Source organism: Macaca nemestrina, chromosome 17, assembly GCF_043159975.1.
Source record: "Macaca nemestrina isolate mMacNem1 chromosome 17, mMacNem.hap1, whole genome shotgun sequence".
Lineage (NCBI taxonomy): Eukaryota > Metazoa > Chordata > Mammalia > Primates > Cercopithecidae > Macaca > Macaca nemestrina.
This window is the reverse complement of record NC_092141.1, coordinates 54,055,696-54,077,994: the sequence shown is the minus strand read 5'-3', so window position 1 is coordinate 54,077,994 and position 22,299 is coordinate 54,055,696. Positions and strand designations below refer to the sequence as shown.

The 22,299-nt window shown below is 38.3% G+C and overlaps 1 protein-coding gene across 8 annotated transcripts in view; it reads left to right on the top strand.

The window, feature by feature from the left end:
• The window catches only part of LOC105476766 (syntaxin binding protein 4), a 197,755-nt gene that overhangs the window by 121,730 nt on the left and 53,726 nt on the right, over positions 1-22,299 (top strand). The window contains exons 17-18 of one of the 8 annotated variants that reach the window (XR_984222.2): positions 8,735-8,828; positions 8,957-9,117. The exons of 4 other annotated variants lie outside the window; for them this stretch is intronic. Coding sequence is in view for 1 of the 4 variants with exons in the window: in XM_011732937.3 (XP_011731239.2) it covers positions 3,777-3,838 (62 nt within the window). In the remaining 3 variants the exon portion in view is untranslated. 3 more of the 8 variants (XR_984221.2, XR_984220.2, XM_011732937.3) reach the window with 3 other exon arrangements.

Sequence of the window (22,299 nt, the reverse complement as noted above, 5' to 3'; positions counted from 1 at the left end):
CTCCCAAAGTGCTGGGATTACAGGCGTTAGCCACCACGCCAGGCCTAGAAGACAATTCCAAACCTTTCCTGGATTGTGGACTCCATTGGAATCTGATGAAAACCCTCTTCCCAGAAATGTGAGATTACACACATTTTGCATCCATTTTCAGAGTATTTACAAACCCCTACCTAAGACTCCCCCATGTATAAGGAACATGAATGCTTTTCACATCATTGCACACATGGTCATCCCAGCATCACCAGAGTACCTCTAACAGTGGAGAAGTGTGTAAATCATAGAGGCAGGCTGGAAGGAAGCAGCAGTTTTAATACATGTAAACAATGCTCCACAGAATCTCTGATGTTCCTTAGACATGCTCCACAGAGCACCCCAATTGTTCATCCAATTTCACTGGCCAAATTACTTAACATCTAGGTCTGTTTTTGCATATAAAAAGTGGATCTCATAATATCAAAGTGGCAGGATTGAAAGATTAAATAGTACATATAAAATTCCCAAAAGAACCTCTGGTAGGGTAAGATGTTCCCTATATGGATATTGTTGTTGCTGCTGCTGCTGCCACTGCCATGACTACTGCTGGTGCCACATTATTGTTATTTAAAGTAATTAATTTAATTTTACTTTCTCCCTATGGTAGGTATTAAATTATTATTGTCTAAAGCTTCTTTCAACTTGGATACATTTGAAAATATGGTAGATGAGAGCTTTTCATAATATGTATCATTTAATGTTATTATTGATGTTGAGTTAGAATGTAATTGTCACAGGAAACTGTGGCTAAATGTCTTAATCAGCATCTTATCTTTTAGTTGTTTATTGCTAACTGTGAGGAAACTTTTGTCTGTTCTATCATTATTTATAGTGAAACAGTCTGAAAACAGAATAGGCATTTTTATTTAGTGTTGGAATCCCTGGAGATGCTTCTATTGATCTCCTTATGTTTACGTGTTCTATATCAGTATAATGCCTTTGTGTAGTTTTTATTCGAAATAAAATAGTTTTGAACTACATGTTCAGAACTGCAATTTCTGTTTAACTGACATATAGATTGACAAAATGGTTATGTAACAAAAGAGGCAGTTCTATCATTAAAAATACATAAGAAGAAAAAGTCTGGCCAGATAAGCCAAATGAGGTCTTTAATAAAAAGAGAATATATTGACTTCTTGTTAAATTGGCAGCATAATCACAGGCCTCTAACTACCTTCCTTCAGGCTTCATGGAAATGATAACTAGAATACAAAATAGGGCAAAAATCTTCAAAAGCACTAGCAGTTACAGGTGAATCCTAAAAACTTTTTAATATAGGAGAGGCAGGACCACATGGAAGGAAAGCAGGAAGGGTCAACCTGTTACTCCCACTGCTAAACAACAGTAATGATTGTGGGAATAACTGGCTGGCAGGAACCCTGGCAGGAGGACACTCTTAATATGTTCTGAGTTGAAGGAGTAATGAATAAAGTCAAAGACAGGCTGGGGGTAGGGGACAGATGATCTCTTTTCACTCTTTTTTATCTTAGTGAGTCAATGGCATTTGCTGAAATCCTCAGGTTCACACAGATTATTTGTCAAGCAGAAGGCCAACTGGGGCTTGATCCTTTAGAAAGCGGAGATACACTTTAGATCTGACAGACACGGGGGCATACAGGAAGCTTTAAGTGTAAGAGGAGCTGTCACGACAGCTTCAGCACCAAAAGCCACATCGCTCTGCACAGCCACCTCTTGTTCTAAGTCACTTTTCACCCCACTCAGACTGCTGAGTCATCCTTAAACTCACAATGCAAGGGTACATTTCACCCAGAGGTTTGAGAGGGTAATTCCAACAACAATTTGGTCAAATTTTAGGGCAATCAAAGGGTCTACACATTCTTTAAAAGGTCAAAAACCAGTTCTGCGTAGAGAGTTCTCTAAATTCAAGCTTTTATGAATAAAAATGTATGACATATATAATGTGTATATATACACACACATCTCATTCAAGCTATTCGAGCTCTTATAAACAAATGCATACATATACATATTAATATATGATTATGAAAAAGTCCACAGTATTAAAGCCAGGAAATATAGCCATCAAGATTCACAATGGATTTCAGGATCAAGATAGAAGAGGGATCTCATGCTAAAACCTTCCCATTCTGCTCTTACACATAGAAATGACATTTTAAATTTTGTATATGTGTGTGTGTGTGTGTGTGTGTGTGTGTGTGTGTGTGTGTTTAGATAAAAAACAAGAAAGGAATATCACCTTGCGTCAGAAACAATATGAAACTATCATGATAAGTAGGATTTTAAGCTTCAGAGATTTCACAGAATTGAGATCAGCAGTTGGAGCTAAGGTTTCTACACCCATGAGGCCCTAAATGATGCCTAAGCAAAGGAAGCAAGGGGCAGGAATCCTTCTGTAGAGAATATACTTTGTTTTCTTAAATTGCTTATATATTAGGCATTTAAAAAAATCCCTCCAGTTTAGGAGCCATCTGGGCCTGCCACTAATTAAAGTTGAAAGTAAACATTCCATCCACTACAGGTGGGGAATATAAATTGGCATGAGACATCCTTGGGAATCAGTTTTGCAGTATATATCAAGAGCTTTTTAAATATCCATTTGGAAGGTTTTTGTGAAAGTTAAAATGTTTTTAATGGTCATATGTTCTCACTCAATAACCCCACCTCCCACCTGTTACTATTTGCAAAAAAGATGTGTATAAGTATATACATGTACTTTTATTACTGCATTTCTTATACGGATTGAACATCCCAAATCTGAAATCCCAAATTTGAAATGCCCCAAAATCCAAAACTTTTGAGTGCAGATATGGCCCCAGAAGTGGAAAAATTCACACCTGACCTCATATGATGGGTTGTAGTCAAAACGCGGGAGCATAACACAGTTTATTCAGCGTCCCCAAGAGAAAAAAAACTAACAAAACGAAACAAAACACCCTCCCAGCCCACTTCAGCTTTGATATATTTTTTTCTGAGCAAGCATGATGGTGATGCCAGACAACCACAGATTGTCCACATGGTTGACCAGAATAGTGACACCTTTGCTTTCTGATGGTTCAATGTTTACAAATTTGGTTCATGCACACAATTGTTACAAATATTCTATAAAAGCTGTGTAAAAGGTGCTTATGAAACAAATGAATTTTATGTTTTAGTGTTGGGTCCCATTCCTAAGATACCTCATTATGTATATGCAAATATTCCAAAATCCTAAATACTTCTGGTCCAAGCATTTCAGATGAGGGGTACTCAACCTGTAATATCAAAAATATGGATGTTACCATTATTCTAACGGAACTCACTCAGGAATGGAAAACCAAACATCCTTATCTTTTCACTTATTAGTGGGAGCTAAGACATGAGGACGCAAAGACATAAGAATGACACAATGGACTCTGGGGACTTAGTGGGAAGGATGGGAGGGGGTTAAGAGATAAAAGACTACACATTAGGTGCAGTGTACACTGCTCGAGTGATGGCTGCACCAAAACCTCAGAAATCACACCTAAAGAACTTATCCATGTAACCAAACACCCTGTTCCCCCAAAATTATTGAAATAATAACAATAAATAAATAAATGAAATACATAACATTTTGAAAATATTTCTATTAACAGTAAAAAAGTCCTAATTTCTCTCAGTAAAGAAAGATCATGATTTTGTATTTTATTAACAACAGTGTAATTTAGTATGTTTCATTACTCTGAAAAATCTTTAGCATATTGTTTTAGGCAACAAAAGAAATGAATGTTCAACTTTTACAGGTTGGTTCAATATCTTTGTTATTTTTACACAACCAATTGAAAATAAGACTGTCAAGCGGTGACCATCTGATTGCATATATTTGTCTGTGCGAGCCTCCTGCATCACTTCAGGTGTTCTATCTGAAATCAGCAATATATTAACTTTTAAGAAGAATGTGAGTAGTAGCTGCCTTTTTTTGTTACATCTGAAGCTAATTAGAAGTTACGTAAGCAGATCAGAAAAGGTTTTCTGAGAAAAAAGGGAAAAGCAGTACTGTAACATTTTAAAGGCCTTGGATGGGATTTGTCTTTTAAATTCTTCCCTTCTTTACGAGCTAAAGCTCAGACTTGATATGGCATCTTCTCATTCTACTTCTTCTGGACCTCAGACATTCATCATTCTTTGCCTCATTTCTCACTCTATCGCCCAGGCTGGAATGCAGTGGCACAATCTCGGCTCACTGCAACCTCTACCTCCTGGGTTCAAGGGACCAGGAGCCTCAGCCTCCCGAGTAGCTGGGATTACAGGTGTGTTCCACCATGCCCAGCTAAGTTTTGTATTTTTAGTAGAGACGGGTTTTGCCATGTTGGCCAAGCTGGTCTTGAACTCCAGGCCACAAGTGATCTGCCTGCCTCGGCCTCCCAAAGTGCTGGGATAATAGGCCTGAGCCACTGTGCCCAGCCAAAACTCTGTTTCTTTAATGAAAGTCAGCTATACTATTAATATTTAGAATGGACATTATGGTATTTTCCTGTACACAAAGTAATTATGCTATTTTGTGTCCTAGAATTGGGATGATGTTCCAAGCATTAGATAATAGCTTATGTGATTCTGTCATTTGAGATAAATTTTACCTGTTTTTGTAAAACAGACCTGTTGTCTGCTGACTTGATTATTCAAAGCCAGATAATAACCACAACAAATATTTGTGGCACTTTGCCATTCAAGGAAATGGCTAACTCACATATTCTCCTGTGTTGTTTCAAACTGAAAGTAGGTCACTGCTGTAAGGTTCCATTAAGAAAATATATCAAATTTAATCTTGGGTGATTGAACTTTAAGTTGGCAAAATATTGCCAGCAACAAGAGAAATAATTCTTTTCCTGGTACAATTTTATTTCCAGAAAAAATGAGTTAAAGAGAAAAACATATCACTTAAGAAAAGGTAATGATTTACATTCATTATTTCATTCCTTCCAGAACTAGTTGTTGAGTATCTACAATGGGCCAGACCCTAGGATAGCAACACAAACAAGGCCCTTGCTATCAAGCTGCTTGGTAAATTGTAGTAGGCAGAGATGGACAAGCAAGTTAACAAATAAATTTTAAAAAGTAATTTTAGACAGTGATGAGTGTTATGCGTATAATGAAACCAGATGACGTATTAGGAAAGATGAGTAAGTGGGGATGCTACATTAGATTAATTGACAAATAAGTCGGCTTTGAAGAGGTTAACATTGCATCCCAGACTCAGCCGGCAACAAAAACTATGGGAAGGACCTTTCAGGCCCAGTACAAAAGCTGTGAGATAGGAACAAACTTGACATATTTGAGGGACAGGGAGAAAAAAAAAAAAAGCCAGTGTGTCTTATACGTATGAGCAAGCAGGAGAGTAGCACGAGATAAGGGTGGATGTATAGGAAGAAGCCAGATAATACAAGGCTTTGAACACCATACTAAGGAGTTTGGATTTTATTTTAAGTGTCATAGGAAGGCAGAAGGAGTGACATGATATGGTCTACATTTTAAAAGATCCTTTGGGTGTTTATTTAAAACTGGGCTCTAAGAGTAGCAAGAGTGAAGAAAGCAGGAAGACTAGTTGGCTATTGCAGGGATTGAGGTGGGAGATGGTGGTAACTTGGGCTCGGTTTGAAGTAACAGCTAACAAATATTTATTTTTTAAAAAGGATTAGTAATGTGTCAGCATGTTTAACTTTTTGGAATACCTGAAATTCGGTATTAATTTTTAAACTTCCCTATTCATGTGCACATTGGTTCAATGAGTAAACAAAAGTCCGGTAGCACAGACAGATCTGCTGTCATCTTGGATCTTAGACTACTCCATGTTTTTCTATTGTGCCTTCTCTGCACTAATCAACTATTGGGTATTTGCTTTTTTCGTCAAACAAATTCCTAAAAAAGTGCCGAAATTATTTAATGCCACCAGATACATAGCAGCAATCTACTAATCTCTGTTGGTACACAGGAAGCAAACATAGACAGTTCTTCACTCATAGAAATCAGGAAGCCATGATATTTCTAGTGTTTAACATACAAAAACAAATATCTAGTGTGAATCAATCCCAAAGCTCCCATATATTGTGGGTTTTCACAGAAGATCATTTCCAAGAAACTATTTCAGATATATACTTTAATCACATACACTACTGATAGCCTTAAGATATGAAGGCACAGCTAGACAAGCAAGACTTAATTCCCACTACAGGCAGGACTATAGTAGTTGTCAAGGGGATTCCAGGATGTAGACTATCTAGTATTTAATCAAGTAAAATCTATATACCTTACTACTAACGTGTGAACAGTCTATCACATAAAATGGTTACAAGCACAAAGGCCGAAAAAATGCAAGGACTGCTTCTAAGATTCTAGAAGGCATCAGTGGTAAAATAGAGTCAATTATCACTTTTTGAAAAGATGAAACTCTGATTCTTTTCACAATTAGAACTGACTATAATGATAGAATGCCTAAAGTATAGTGCATGTTTCAATCCTATAACTGGACAGACAAAACGTAAATGATGCCGGTAAGAAACATCTTCCCTCAAGGCCTGAAAATCTCCTCATCCAAACTGAATGCATTATTTTGGGTTAGTGGAATAGGTATTTTCCAGAGTTCACATGAGGACAAAATATTAACAGCTCATCTCAGAAAAGGCGGCAGTACTAAAATCTGTGCAGTAAGAGCTTTCATAATTATTTGTCATGATAAAATAGTTCAGTTTGGATCCAGAAGTTCAGTTCTTGCCTTCAACAACAGAGTATTAATATTACTGTTACAGATAATATTTTAAAAAATAATAACATTGACACAAAAGGTTTTAAATTTTTATCAGTTTTGCACTTCTAAAGTTCTGTTTTACATTAATATGTCCTCACAGCAACCCTGTGAGAGAGACATTATTCTTTTTAGTTTAAAAGATATGGAAAGATCAAAGCTCATAGAACTTAATGATTTGCTTGTCACAAGTTTGGAAAGGACAATGTGAGAATCCTAATTCAGGTCTTCTAATTCTCAGTCCAGGGTTCCTAATAAATCCTGTGAGTCTCATAGGAATGTAGTTAAGACATTATGTCACAATTGAACTGGTAATTGTTTTTTTGTCTTTTAAAGAATATAAAATAGCATGGTGTGTTAAAATTGATGGCACCTTAGATTTGGTGAAATATGTTGACCTCTCTGAGTATTCGCTTCCTGTCTCTGAAGTCAGGGTACAGTCTGCATAGGGTTGTCTCAAGGATTAAGTGACCTACTATGAAAGTGCTTTGCTCTGTAACTATAGGTTTATAGGGGTTTTGTGTGTTTGGGTATTGTTTTGTTTTGTCTTTTTAGACAAGGTCTCATGCTGTTGCCCATGCTGGAGTGCAGTGGTGTGATCACAGCTCACTGCAGCCTCAACCTTCCTGGCTCAAGTGATCCTCCCACCTCAGCCTCCTGAGTAGCTGGGACTATAGGCACACACCACCACACCCAGATAATTTTTGGAATTTTTTGTAAAATGGGATTTTGCCATGTTGTCCAGGCTGGAGTTTATGTTTTAGAGTTCAATTTGTATTTCAATTAGAATCATTAAATAAAATACACTTCATCTTACCTAATTTTCATGACTTACAAGTATTCAGGATAAAGCAATAGATTGCATTGCCTCAAGAAGCTTTTTCAGTCTGCTATAAGATATCTCCCTCACTGATAACATTGATCTTCTCAGGAGATAGGATAGGGAGATTATCTGTTTTTTATTAGAAACTTTTATATGGCTTTTTTTTTTTTTTTAAGAGCAAGCATTTGTTACTGCTGAATTTTAAAGCTTATTTTTTAAGTAAAAGAATTTTTAAGCATCATGGAGATCTCACAGTAAGAAACAAAAGCTCTCTTTGGGGCTATTTGCATAACAATACGTAAAGAGGGAATAATAAATGTGCCTAGGTAAAGATCTTAAAACTGGGGATGCACTCCTCCATAAAGTGAGCTTAAACCTCCAGACAGAGTTAACAGCTCTTTGCTCAAACCTGTATTATTGCTCTTTTCATATTGCTTTGTAATTATCTGTTTGTATGTTTTTCTTCTCACTTAATTTTGTCCTAAACTGCTTTGCATCTTTAGTGACAAGCACAGTGCTGACCTCATAATAAGTGAATAATAAATCTTTGTTGAATGACAAAAAAAAATGAAGATGTAAAGTCAACAACTGAATCTTTAATAGTTTTTTTTTTCTGAAAATATGTGACCTTTTCCAACCGGCATTATTGATAAAAAATTATAAAGCAATTAGTTCTTGGGACTACACAGTGCTATTTGTGTTTCCCATTTCTTTTATAATAACTCCAGAATTCTAATGAAAGTGAAAGTCGAAAGTAGAATAGGAAAAATATTCAGAGTGAGAAAACTTGCTTCTTAGCCAAGTTATTTTACAACCTTAAATAAATTATTGAACCTCACTTTTGCCCCATTTATAAAATGGGAAAAATGATGTATTTGTCTCTAAGCATTATAGGATAAAAATGAAGTAACATTTGTAAAAAATTGCCTGTAGTTTTTACTACAGATAAATAAAATAAATTAGTTCACACCCTAATTCTATTTTTATCCAAAAAGTAGATTCATTTTTACTTGTAGAGAAGCAGAGTAGTGAAAAGATCATATGCTATAAAGTTCAAATGCCAGCTCTATGGCATAATAGATTTGGCTTTGAGAATTCTATAAGCTAGCTGAGTCTCATTTTTTTTTTCATCTATGAAGATGGAGATATCACCAACCCATAGGTTTGTCCTGAGGATTAAAGCTAATGTATCTGAAGTGGCCAGCTCATTGAAAATATTATGGCTCACATCTGGTAGGTACTTAATATTCTCATTATCATCATCACCATTATAATCTTCATTTTTCATTGTCATTGCGTAAAAGGATTATTTTGTCCTTACAGCCTTAAACGATTATCTTCTGCACCTCCTTTTTTTTAAGAACTGGAAACCCTGGAAGATAATGAACAATTTCTACTAATGTAGATTTCTATGATCTCTCGTTACATTACTTATTTGGGAACATGTGAGAAACTGTGTGCTAAAACCCTGGAAAACAATTGCAAAGTAACATTTCATGCTTTCAAGTGGCAGTAATTTTAGGTAAGAAATCAGTCTTCAACTCATTTATTTAATGGATATAAAGATTGAAATAATAAAGAAGTTTATATCTAACTGGCAACCTCAAAGGCCCCCTGGAAACATTTCATACAATCTTATATATGGAATGAAGGAAGCCTTGCTGAACTTGTATAGAAAATGGAAATACTAAAATTACATAGGGATGAGGTCTAAATAGCCAGTAGTTCCCTGCAAACCCATAAACTAGATATTCACAGGCATTTCATCCATGTGAGGTAGGAGTAAGCCACATAGATACCTGAAGGAAAAGTGTTCCAGACAGAAGGAACAGCAAGTAGAAAGGCCCTGAGGCAGGAGTGTGCCTGGTGTGTTTGAGAAAAGCAAAGAGAATAGTTTGGATTGAGAGGTCCAGTTCATTCTATCATGAAGCCCCCAGTTTAATTGTCTACTGTCAGAAAGGCTGTACCTAATCACCTGTCTAATGTTGACCTTCTCTCCACCTCCAATACTCTATTTCACTCCCCTATTTTATTCTCTTCACAGCACTTTATTTGTTGTTTGTTTGTTTACTTGTTTATTTTCTACCTCCTTTAGTAAAATATAAGCTTCTTGAGAACAGTGATCTTGAACGTCTTCTTTACCACAATTAGGTAACACCTAGAACAGTGCCTGGTACATAGCAGGTATTCATGAGACACTCATATTTTATTATTGTGCTTAATATCTATTTAGTAAGCATATTTAATATTTAACAGATGAATGTTGAATATATATATTTTAATTTTATTTACTTAGGAATGAACTTAAAACAATGAGGCACCATTTTTATTCACCAGTGTCATATATTAACAATGATTGGTCATCTACAGTGTTAGTAAATACGTGGGGAAACCAGCACACTCATACACTGTTGATAGTTGTTTACTAGATTCAGCTTTTTTGGAGAGCAGTCTAGCTGTATCTCTAGGAATCTAAATGCACATTTTTTTGACCCTTCAGTTTCACTTCCAAAGTTTATATACAGAAATACCCATTTATATGCATAAATATAATACACAGATTATAATCATGTATTGGTTAATGACAGGGATATATTCTGAGTATATATCATTGGGCAATTTCATCATTGTGTAAATATCATACAAACAAGCCTCGGTGGTATAGCCTACTATCTATTTAGGCTATATGGCATATAGCCTATTGATCCTAGGCTTCAGGTATGTATAGAAAAACTACTGAATACTGTATGCAATTATAATGCTAAGTATTGTGTATCTAAACATGAAAAAGGTACAGCAAAAATACAGTATTATGATCCTATAGAATCACTGCTACAAATATGGTCTGTCATTGATTGAAACATGGTTATGCAGTACATTACTGTACCTGCTTGTATGTACAAATAGATGTCAAATAGTCCATTCTTTCCACAAATATTTGTTGAGTCCAATTTATCAGGCACTAAGAACATAGGCCAGCTTTGCTAATGTCCTTTAGTATAAAGCAAGCAGGTGAAGCTCAATATTGAAGTAGGTAAAACTTGGAGGAAGAACAGAATCAACTCTTGTATATAGAGATCCTAAGTAGGTACCACATACCATCTGCTGAGACTTTCTGATTAAAATCTTTCTGTGGAAGGTTATACCTTTTTAACAGAGCAACACACCTTATAGAAGGGGAATAAGACTACAAAGTTTCCTGTACAGAAAGTGATGAATGTGAGTGAGGATGATATACCAATAATGAGCATGAGAGATGAAAAAAGGAAGAAACCAAAATAAAACCATTAGAGTGAACCTTAACCAGCCCAGGCATAAAAGGAGTATGAATGATGCCTTCTGAAGGTGGATCATTAGTGCCTGCCAACCTGTTGCAATACTGAAGCACTTCAACTATTTTAATATCTGCTGGAATTGTATTTCTACCAAAAGATGCCACAGAGGGTGTGATTGTTTAATTATGTACATATCTGGACATATATTACAGACTACATGGGCGCAGTTTTGTTTTGTTTTGTTTTAAACTTGGCTAAAATGAGTTTATTCTCATGTTTAGAGACTGTGGATGGGAACATACCTTGTAGGGTAAGAAATCCTAAAAGGTTAACACTACTGTGTATGATTACTTATAGCCTAAATAAGGAAAAAGCATAAAAGTACACAAGTAAATCAAGGGAAGCTTAACAGAATTATTTAATGAACTTACATGTTTAAACAAATATACAAAAGATGGACAAAGAAACAACCTAGAACTAATAAAAACTTTTACAAATAGTGTTAGGGAAGTTAAGGCCAGGATTAACTTAAACTTTGAAAAATAAAGATGAGAAGAACTACATTTAAAGCAATAATGGAAAAGTAGAAGAATTGGTTTTTAAAGGTAATACAGAGAGGAAGAGTCTAAGAATTGTGTTGGACAAATTCTTTGGGTGGTTTCCATGATTCCTGTTTGCTGGTGTTCATGCCTTTGTATGATCCTCTCCCCTGGAGTATGTTTGAGAACTGTGATTTGCTTGTAACTCTACAATACAGCAAAGTCACAGGATGTACATGATTATATTGCATGAGATTTTAGTGCCAATTTTGCTGGAATCTTGCACTGTTTACTGGCTTCAAAGATATGAGCTGCTATGTTAGGAGACTTATGACAAGGAGCTGAGGACAGTCTCTGGTTGAAGCCTTCAGTGCTCCCCAGTCAAGCCTCAGATGAGACCACAGCCATGCTCAACCTGTAGATTGAAGCCTTATGAGATCCTAAGTGGAGGACTCAGCTAAGCCATGCCCAGACTCCTGTCCTAGAGAAACCATGAGATAATATACATGTATTGTTTTAAGCTGCTATATGTGTGGTAGTTTGTTATACCACAATATAAATTAACACCATAAACTATTGCCATTTGCTTCTATCTTCCCAGTGGGAAAATGACCTTCACAGTGGCAAGGCTAGAATTTTTCCTGGATTAAAAAATATTGTTCTATTGGCATAAGGGATAGAAATTACATTATTAGGGCTTTTAGTCACTCTTCAGACTCCTTATGAGAGGTAAACATCCTCCCTACCCCCTTGACACTTTTCTGTCTAATCAAAAGAAATTTGGGGGAATTAGAAGGGTGATTTTTTACCACCTTAATTAAGACACCAGCCTCCAGAAGCAAACAGCAGCTGTTATATTAGAAATACCACTATGAATCTTCCTGAGAGAAATAGCTCTCCCTCCTTACCATCTGATATTGTCTTATTCAGCTTAACATTTCTAGTACCTATCATGGTGCTTGACACAGTTGATACTCAATGATTAATGAATGAATTCCTCATTAAGTTATCTCATCCGAATGTATATACATTCAATAAGAAAGAGGGAAATTCACCCTTTTCCTGTAGCACATTTCCTTCTTAGACTTTTGGGGATGAAAAAGCATACATGGTATTTATTTATATACAAGGAAGCATGAATGAACCATGAGAATACAGACATTAGTGAACTGCTTTTGTAAATAAAAGGAGCTTTAAAAACCTAATATGAATTCTGATTACTTCATAATTCTCTTTATTTTTTCTCAATCTACAGAGTTTTGTATAGTTTTGTTTGAGACACATTCAGAGTTAGTAAATGCCAGAAACTTGTCTGATTCCAAATGATACTGACATAATGGACTCATTTGTTATGTCTATGTTCTCTATCTTTGCATCACATAAAAGTACAAACATTTTTATAACTTGACAATAATTGAAAATGAAATGCCTTTATCTTTTTCTTCATTTATTTTTAGCTTCCTTCTTTGTGCACCCATGATGAAAACAAAATTTTAGCATTATTTATTGCTGTCAAATGCCTACATTGTATCTCATTACTAGCAATTTGTGAATTCTTTTTTTTTTTTCTTTTTTTTTTTTGTACTTTAAGTTCTGGGATACATGTACAGAACTTGCAGAGTTGTTACATGGGTATACATGTGCCATGGTGGTTTGCTGTACCCATCAATCCATTATCTACATTAGGTGTTTCTCCTAATGCTATCACTCCCCCAGCCTCCCACCCCCAGACAGGCCCTGGTATGTGATGTTCCCCTCTCTGTGTCCATGTGTTGTAATTGTTCAGCTACCACTTATGAGTGAGAACATGCAGTGTTTGGTTTTCTGTTCCTGTGTTAGTTTGCTGAGAATGATGGTTTCCAGCTTCATCCATGTCTCTGCAAAGGACATGAGCTCATCTTTTTTATGGCTGCATAGTATTCCCTGGTGTATATGTATGACATTTTCTTTATCCAGTCTATCATTGATGGGCATTTGGGTTGGTTCCAAGTCTTTGCTATTGTGAACAGTGCTGCAGTAAACATACGTGTGCATGTGTCTTTATATTAGAATGATTTATAATCCTTTGGGTATATACACAGTAATGGGATCACTGGGTCAAATGGTATTTCTGGTTGTAGATTCTTCAGGAATAGCCACACTGTCTTCCACAATAGTTGACCTAATTTATACTCCCACCAACAGTGTAAAAGCATTCCTATTTCTCCACATCCTCTCCAGCATCTGTTGTTTCCTGACTTTTTAGTGATCGCCATTCTAACTGGCGTGAGATGGTATCTCATTGTCGTTTTGATTTGCATTTCTCTAATTACCAGTGGTGATTAGATTTTTTTTTATATGTTTGTTGGCCGCATAAATATCTTCTTTTGACAAATGTCTGTTCATATCCTTTGCCCACTTTTTGATGGGGTTGTTTGTTTTTCTCTTGTAAATTTGTTTAAGTTCTTTGTAGATTCTGGATATTAGCCCTTCGTTAGATGGATAGATTAGAAAAATGTTCTCCCATTCTGAAGGTTGCCTGTTCACTCTGATGATAGTTTCTTTTGCCATGCAGAAGCTCTTTAGTTTAATTAGATCCCATGTGTCAGTTTTGGCTATTGTTGCTATTGCTTTTGGTGTTTTAGACAGAAAGTCCTTGCCCATGCCTATGTCCTAAATGGTATTACCTAGGTTTTCTTCTAGAGTTTTTTTTGTTTTGTTTTGTTTTCTTTTGAGACAGAGTCTTGCTCTGTCGCCCAGGCTGGGGTGCAGTGGCCGGATCTCAGCTCACCGCAAGCTCCGCCTCCCAGGTTTAGACCATTCTCCTGCCTCAGCCTCCCGAGTAGCTGGGACTACAGGCACCCGCCACCTCGCCCGGCTAGTTTTTTGTATTTTTTAGTAGAGACGGGGTTTCACCGTGTTAGCCAGGATGGTCTCAATGTCCTGACCTCGTGATCCGCCCGTCTCGGCCTCCCAAAGTGCTGGGATTACAGGCTTGAGCCACCGCGCCTGGCCTCTTCTAGAGTTTTTATGGTTTTAGGTCTAACGTTTAAGTCTCTAATCCATCTTGAATTAATTTTCGTATAAGGAGTAAGGAAAGGATCCAGTTTCAGCTTTCTACTTACGGATAGCCAATTTTCCCAGCACCATTTATTAAATAGGGAATCCTTTCCCCATTTCTTGTTTTTGTCAGGTTTGTCAAAGATCAGATGGCTGTAGATGTGTGGTATTAAGGGCTCTGTTCTCTTCCATTGGTCTATATCTCTGTTTTGGTACCAGTACCATGCTGTTTTGGTTACTGTAGCCTTGTAGTATAGTTTGAAAGCAGGTAGCGTGATGCCTCCAGCTTTGTTCTTTTGGCTTAGGATTGTCTTGGCAATGCGGGCTCTTTTTTGGTTCCATATGAACTTTAAAGCAGTTTTTTCCAATTCTGTGAAGAAAGTCATTGATAGCTTAATGGGGATGGCACTGAATCTATAAATTACCTTGGGCAGTATGGCCATTTTCACAATATTGATTCTTCCTATCCATGAGCATGGTATGTTCTTCCATTTATTTGTGTCCTCTTTTATTTCACTGAGCAGTGGTTCGTAGTTCTCCTTGAAGAGGTCCTTTACATCCCTTGTAAGTTGGATTCCTAGGTATTTTATTCTCTTTAAAGCAATTGTGAATGGGAGTTCCTTCATGATTTGGCTCTCTGTTTGTCTGTTACTGGTGTATAAGAATGCTCGTGGTTTTTGCACATTGATTTTGTATCCTGAGACTTTGCTGAAGTTGCTTGTCAGCTTAAGGAGATTTTGGGCTGAGACAATGGGGTTTTCTAAATATACAATCATGTCATCTGCAAACAGGGACAATTTGACTTCTTCTTTTTCTAACTGAATACCCTTGATTTCTTTCTCTTGCCTGATTGCCCTAGCCAGAACTTCCAACACTGTGTTGAATAAGAGTGGTGAGAGAGGGCATCCCTGTCTTGTGCCAGTTTTCAAAGGGAATATTTCCAATTTTTGCCCATTCAGTATGATATTGGCTGTGGGTTTGTCATAAATAGCTCTTATGATTTTGAGTTATGTTCCATCAATACCGAATTTATTGAGAGTTTTTAGCATGAAGGGCTGTTGAATTTTGTCAAAAGCCTTTTCTGCATCTATTGAGATAATCATGTGGTTCTTGTCTTTGGTTCTGTTTATATGCTGATTTGCGTATGTTGAACCAGCCTTGCATCCCAGGGATGAAGCCCACTTGATCATGGTGGATGAGCTTTTTGATGTGCTGCTGGATTCGGTTTGCCAGTATTTTATTGAGGATTTTTGCATTGATGTTCATCAGGGATATTGGTCTAAAATTCTCTTTTTTTGTTGTATCTCTGTCAGGCTTTGGTATCAGGATGACGTTGGCCTCATAAAATGAGTTAAAGAAGATTCCCTCTTTTTCTGTTGATTGGAATAGTATCAGAAGGAATGGTACCAACTCCTCCTTGTACCTCTGGTAGAATTCAGCTGTGAATCCGTCTGTTCCTGGACTTTTTTTGGTTGGTAGGCTATTAATTATTGCCTCAATTTCGGAGCCTGCTGTTGGTCTATTCAGGGATTCAACTTCTTCACCCAGGCTGGAGTGCAGTGGTGCAATCTCAGCTCACTGCAAGTTTTGCCTCCCAGGTTCATGCCATTCTCCTGCCTCAGCCTCCTGAGTAGCTGGGACTACAGGCACCCACCACCACACCTGGCTAATTTTTTTTTTCCTGTATTTTTAGTAGAGACAGGATTTCACCGTGTAGCCAGGATGATCTCGACCTCCTGACCTCGTGATCCACCCGCCGTGGCCTTCCAAAGTGCTGGGATTACAGGCATGAACCACCGCACCCAGCCTCTTAATCCTTAGTTCTAATTTGATTGCACTGTGGTCTGAGAGACTGTTGTGATTTCCATTCTTTTGCATTTGGTGAGGAGTGTTTTACTTCCATTTATGTGGTCAATTTTAGAATAAGTGCAATGTGGTGCTGAGAATAATGTATATTCTGTTGATTTGAGGTGGAGAGTCCTGTAGATGTCTGTTATGTCTGCTTAGTCCAGAGCTGAGTTCAAGTTCTGAATAACCTTCTTAATTTTCTGTCTCATTGATCTCCTAATATTGACAGTGGGGTATTAAAGTCTCCCACTGTTATTGTGTGGGAGTGTAAGTCTCTTTGTAGGTCTCTAAGGACTTGCTCTATGAGCCTGGGTGCTCCTGTATTATGTGCATATATATTTAGGATAGGTAGCTTTTCTTGTTGCATTGATCCCTTTACCATTATGTAATGCCCTTCTTTGTCTTTTTTGATATTTGTTAAAGTCTGTTTTATCAGAGACTAGGATTGCAACACCTACTTTTTTTTTTTTTTTTTCCCTTGGTAAATATTCCTCCATCCCTTTATTTTGAGCCTCAGTGTATCTTTGCACTTGATATGGGTCTCCTGAATAGAGCACACCGATGGATCTTGACTCTTTATTCAATTTGCCCATCTTTGTCTTTTAACTGGGCATTTAGTCTGTTTACATTTAAGGTTAATATTGTTATGTTTGAATTTGATCTTGTCATTATGATGCTAGCTGGTTATTTAGCCTGTTAGTTGATGCAGTTTCTTCATAGCGTCAATGGTCTTTACAATTTGGTATGTTTTGCAGTGGCTGATACCGGTTTTTCTTTTCCATATTTAGTGCTTCCTTCGGGAGCTCTTGTAAGGCAAGCCTGGTGGTGACAAAACCTCTCAGCATTTACTTGTCTGTAAAAGATTTTATTTCTCCTTCATTTATGAAGCTTAGTTTGGCTGTATATGAAATTCTGGGTTGAAAATTCTTTAAGAATGTTGAATATTGGCCCCCACTCTCTTCTGGCTTGTAAGGTTTCTGCCAAGAAATCTGCTGTTAGTCTGATGGGCTTTCCTTGGTGGGTAACCCGACCTTTTTCTCTGGCTGCCCTTAACATTTTTTCCTTCATCTCAACCTTGGTGAGTCTGACAATTATGTGTCTTCGAGTTGCTCTTCTTGAAGAGTATCTTTCTGATATTCTCTGTATTTCCTGAATTTGAATGTTGTCCTGTCTTGCTAGGTTGGGGAAGTTCTCCTGGATAATATCCTGAAGAGTGTTTTCCAACTTGGTTCCATTCTCTCTGTCACTTTCAGGCACACCAATCAAACATAGGTTTGGTCTTTTCACATAGTCCCATATTTCTTGGAGACTTTGTTCATTCCTTTTCATTCTTTTTTCTCTAATCTTGTCATCATGCTTTATTTCATTAAGTTGATCTTCAATCTCTGATATCCTTTCTTCCGCTTGATCGATTTGGCTATCGATACTCATGTATGCTTCTTGAAGTTCTCATGCTGTGTGTTTCAGCTCCATCAGGTCATTTATGTTCTTCTCTCAACTGGTTATTCTAGTTAGCATTTCCTCTAACTTTTTTCAAGGTTCTTAGCTTCCTTGTATTAGGTTAGAACATGCTCCTTTAGCTTGAAGGAGTTCGTTATTACCCACCTTCTGAAGCCTGCTTTTGTCAATTCATCAAACTCATTCTCCATCCAGTTTTGTTCCCTTGCTGGCGAGGAGTTGTGATCCTTTGGAGGATAAGAAGCGTTCTGGTTTTTGGAATTTTCAGCCTTTTTGCACTGGTTTTTCCTCATCTTCGTTTGATGTTGGCGACCTTTGGATGGTGTTTCTTTGTGGACTTCCTTTTATTGGTGTTGATGCTATTCCTTTCTGTTTATTAGTTTTCCTTCTATCAGTCAGGCCCCTGTGCTGCAGGTCTGCTAGCATTTGCTGGAGGTCCACTCCAGACCCTATTTGCCTGGATATCACCAGCGGAGGCTGCAGAACAACAAAGATTGCTGCCTGTTCCTTCCTCTGGAAGCTTCATCCCAGAGGGGCACCTGCCACATGCCAGCTGGAGCTCTCCTGTATGAGGTGTCTGTTGACCCCTTCTGGGAGGTGTTTCCCCATCAGGAGGCACGGGGATCAGGGATCCACTTGAGGATGCAGTATGTCCCTTAATAGAGCTCATGTGCTGTACTGGGAGATCCGTCACGCTCTTCAGAGCCAGCAGGCAGGAACATTTAAGTCTGCTGAAGCTGCGCCCACAGCCACCCCTTCCCCCAGGTGCTGTGTCCGAGGGAGATGGGAGTTTTATCTATAAGCCCCTGGCTGGGGATGCTGCCTTTCTTTCAGAGATGCCCTGCCCAGAGAGGAGGAATCCAGAGAGGCAGTTGCTACAGCAACTTTGCCCAGCTGTGCCAGTTCAAACTTCCTGGCAACTTTGTTTACACTCTGAGGGGAAAACCACCTATTCAAGCCTCAGTAATGGTGGATGCCCCTCCCCCAGCAAGCTCCAGCATCCCAGGTCAACTTCAGACTGCTGTGCTGGCAGCAAGAATTTCAAGACAATGTATCTTCGCTTGCTGGGCTCTGTGGGGGTGGGATCCGCTAGACCCCTTTGTTCCCTGGCTTCAGCCCCCTTTCCAGGGGAGTGAACGGTTCTGTCTTGCTGGTGTTCCAGGTGCCACTGGGGTATGGAAAAAAACTCCTGCAGCTAGCTCAGTGCCCAAACAGCCTCCCACTTTTGTTTTGAAACCCTGGACCCTGGTGGCACAGGTACCCAAGGTAATCTGGTCTCTGGGTTGCGAAGACTGTGGGAAAAGCATAGTATCTGGGCTGGAATGCACCGATCCTCATGGCACAGTCCCCTCATGGCTTTCCTTGGCTAGAGGAGGGAGTTCCCTGACCCCCTGCACTTCCCGGGTGAGGCAACCCCCCACCCTGCTTCTGCTCGCCCTCTGTGGGCTGCACCGACTGTCTAGCGAGTCCCAATAAGATAAGCTGGGTGCCTCAGTTGGAAATGCAGAAATCACCTGCCTTCTGCATTGATCTCACTGGGAACTGCAGACCAGAGCTGTTCCTATTCGGCCATCTTGCCAGTCATCAGTTGTGAACTCTTTATACATGTTTTAATTCATTCCTAATTGCCTTGTTGGACATTACTGATAATTAAATTCCCCCCCAAAATTTCGCTTTATTTACATAACCTATCAGTAGAAAGTTGAAAAAAATATATCCCCCATTGCTTTTACTGTCGATTTCAGAATTATAGTATTATTTTAATCTAAACTAATGCAAATAAAGGTATTTCAATTCATAATATAATTATTTATGAATTGGGAAATTACATGCTTGTTGATTTGAAACCTTCATTTTTTAAAAGTGAAACAAAAAATGCTTAATTACCATGTGTATTGCCTAAGACTATTAATCATCTTTTAAGTTTTATTAATACTTTTAAGATATTGATTTTTTAAATAAACTCACTTTTTCAGAACAGTCGAGAAAAGGACTATACAGGTTATTTGAGTATTCTGATTATCTATCATATATGCCATATATACATTACAATTTTTCAAAAAATGTCAAGCATTCATTAATTATGAATATTTGTTGATTTATTGCTATGTACAAGGCACTATGATTGGTATTATAGTAGATACAAAGATGAATCAGATATACACCCTGACTTCAAGGATCTATCCATTTACAATGAGAATTAAAACTTCTATATGAGTATAATATAAACTGAACATGGTAAGGCCCCAGAAGAGTTCAAAGTGGTTATGGAACCTAAAGGATAGTCCATTAGTTTCCTATTGCTGCTGCTGTACCAAATTGCCACAAACTCCATGTCTTTTTTTTTTTTTTTTTTTTAATATGGAGTTTCACTCTTGTTGCCCAGACTGGAGTGCAGTGGCGCGATCTTAGCTCACTGCAACCTCCGCCTCCCGGGTTCAAGCAATTCTCCTGCCTTTGCCTCCTGGGTAGCTGGGATTACAGGCACCCGCCACCATGGCCAGCTAATTTTGTGTATTTTTAGTAGAGAAGAGGTTTCACCATGTTGGCCAGGCTGGTTTTGAACTCCTGGCCTCAAGCAATCCACCCATCTTGGCCTCCCAAAGTGCTGGGATTACCCATGTGAGCCATAGCACCCAGCTGTCAATGTCTTAAAACAATACAAATGTATTATCTTACAGTTCTACAAGTCAGAAGTTCAAAATATGATTCACTGGACTAAAACCAGGGTGTCAGCAAAGCTGCATTCTCTTCTGAAGGCTCTAGGAAATACTCCATTTTCTTGCTTTTTCTAGCTTCCAGAGACTGCCCACATTCCTTGGCTCATGGCCTTTCCATCTTAAAAGCTAGCAGTGGTCAGTCAAGCCCTTCTCATGTCACATCGTTCTGACACTGACTCTCCTTCTACCACTAGCTGCCACTTTGAAGGAGCCATAGATAATAAGTAAACAAAGGTGTAGTGTTCCAATAAAACTTTAATTCTAAGAACAGGCGGCAGGCCAGATTTGGCCCATGGCTATAGTTTTTTCAAGTCCTAGCCTGGCACGTAAATAATATTTTTTAAAGTAATGGTAAATAAGTCAGGACTTGGTTATAGACTGTCTTAAACACCTAGCAAAATGTTCTGGAGATTGTTTTTAGTAGACAGTAAAGAGCTAGTGATGGACTTTCAGCAAGAAATGAGTAGACTCATAACTGTACTTCAGGAAACTTTACCTGGCCAGCACTAGGGTATGAGGTAAAGAAGGGGAAGCAGCAATGTGAACAGGGAAGCTTTAACACTGGTGTAGATGCAGGTAATGGGAGCTTAAACTAGACTAGTCAAGAGGAAGGAAAATGGCACAGTAACTTCCTAACTTGTCACCCTACTTCCAGATTTCCCTACAGTCTATTCTCTAGTAGCCTTCAATACATAAATTAGACCATGTCACTCCCCTGGTCAAAACTCTCCAATCATTTCCACTTACACTTAGAGTAAGATCCAAACTCTTTACCATTCCTTATGAAGACCTTCATTTTTGGCCCTAGCTAGCTGTCTAATCTCATTGTCTACCACTCTTCTCCTGCTTACTATATACCAGTCATATTAGTGTTTTTGTAGTTCTTTAAACATGCCAAACTTATTCCTAGCTCAAGGCCTTTGCATTTGCTATTTGATATAGTTTGGATATTTGTCCCCCCAAATCTCATGATGAAATGTAATCCCCAGTGTTGGAGGTGGGGCCTGGTGGGAGGTGATTGGATCATGAGAGTGAATTTCTCATGAATGGGTTAACGCCATCGCGTTGGTGCTGTCCTCGCAAGAGTACCTGAGTTCTCAAGAGATCTGTTTGTTTAAAAGTGTGCAGCACCTCCCACAACCTTATTCATGCTCTCACTGTGTGACATACCTGCTCCTGCTTTGCCTTCTGACATAAGTAAAAGCTCCCTGAGGCCTCCCCAGAAGCCAAGCAGATGCTGGTGCCATGCTTGTATAGCCTACAGAATCGTGAACCAATTAAACTGTTTTTCTTTATAAATTTCCCAGCCTCAGGTATTCCTTTATAGCAACACGAGAATAGCCTAATACACTGTTCCACCTGCCTGGAATGGTATTCCTTCAGACCTTCACAAGACTCATGCTTTCATTTTATTCATGATTTTTTGGGTTTTTTTGTTTGTTTGTTTTTTCTTAGAGATGATCTAAATCTGTCACCCAGGTTGCAGTGCAATAGCACCATCATAGCTCTCTGCAGCTTCTAACTCCTGGGCTCAAGCTATTGTCCCACTATAACCTCCCAGATAGCTAGGACTATAGGTGCACACCACCACACCTAGCTAATTTTACTCTTTTTTTTTTTTTTTGTTAGCGATGGAGTCTTGCTAAGTTGCCCAGGCTGGCTCAAACTCCTGGCCTTAAGTGATCCTCCCACCTCTGTCTCACAAAGTGCTGGTATTATAGGCATGAGCCACCATACCCAGCCACAGGTCTCTGCTTTAATGTTGCAGAGGCTTTCTCTGATCAACTCCATCATCGCTACTACTCATTCTTGATCTTATTTTTCT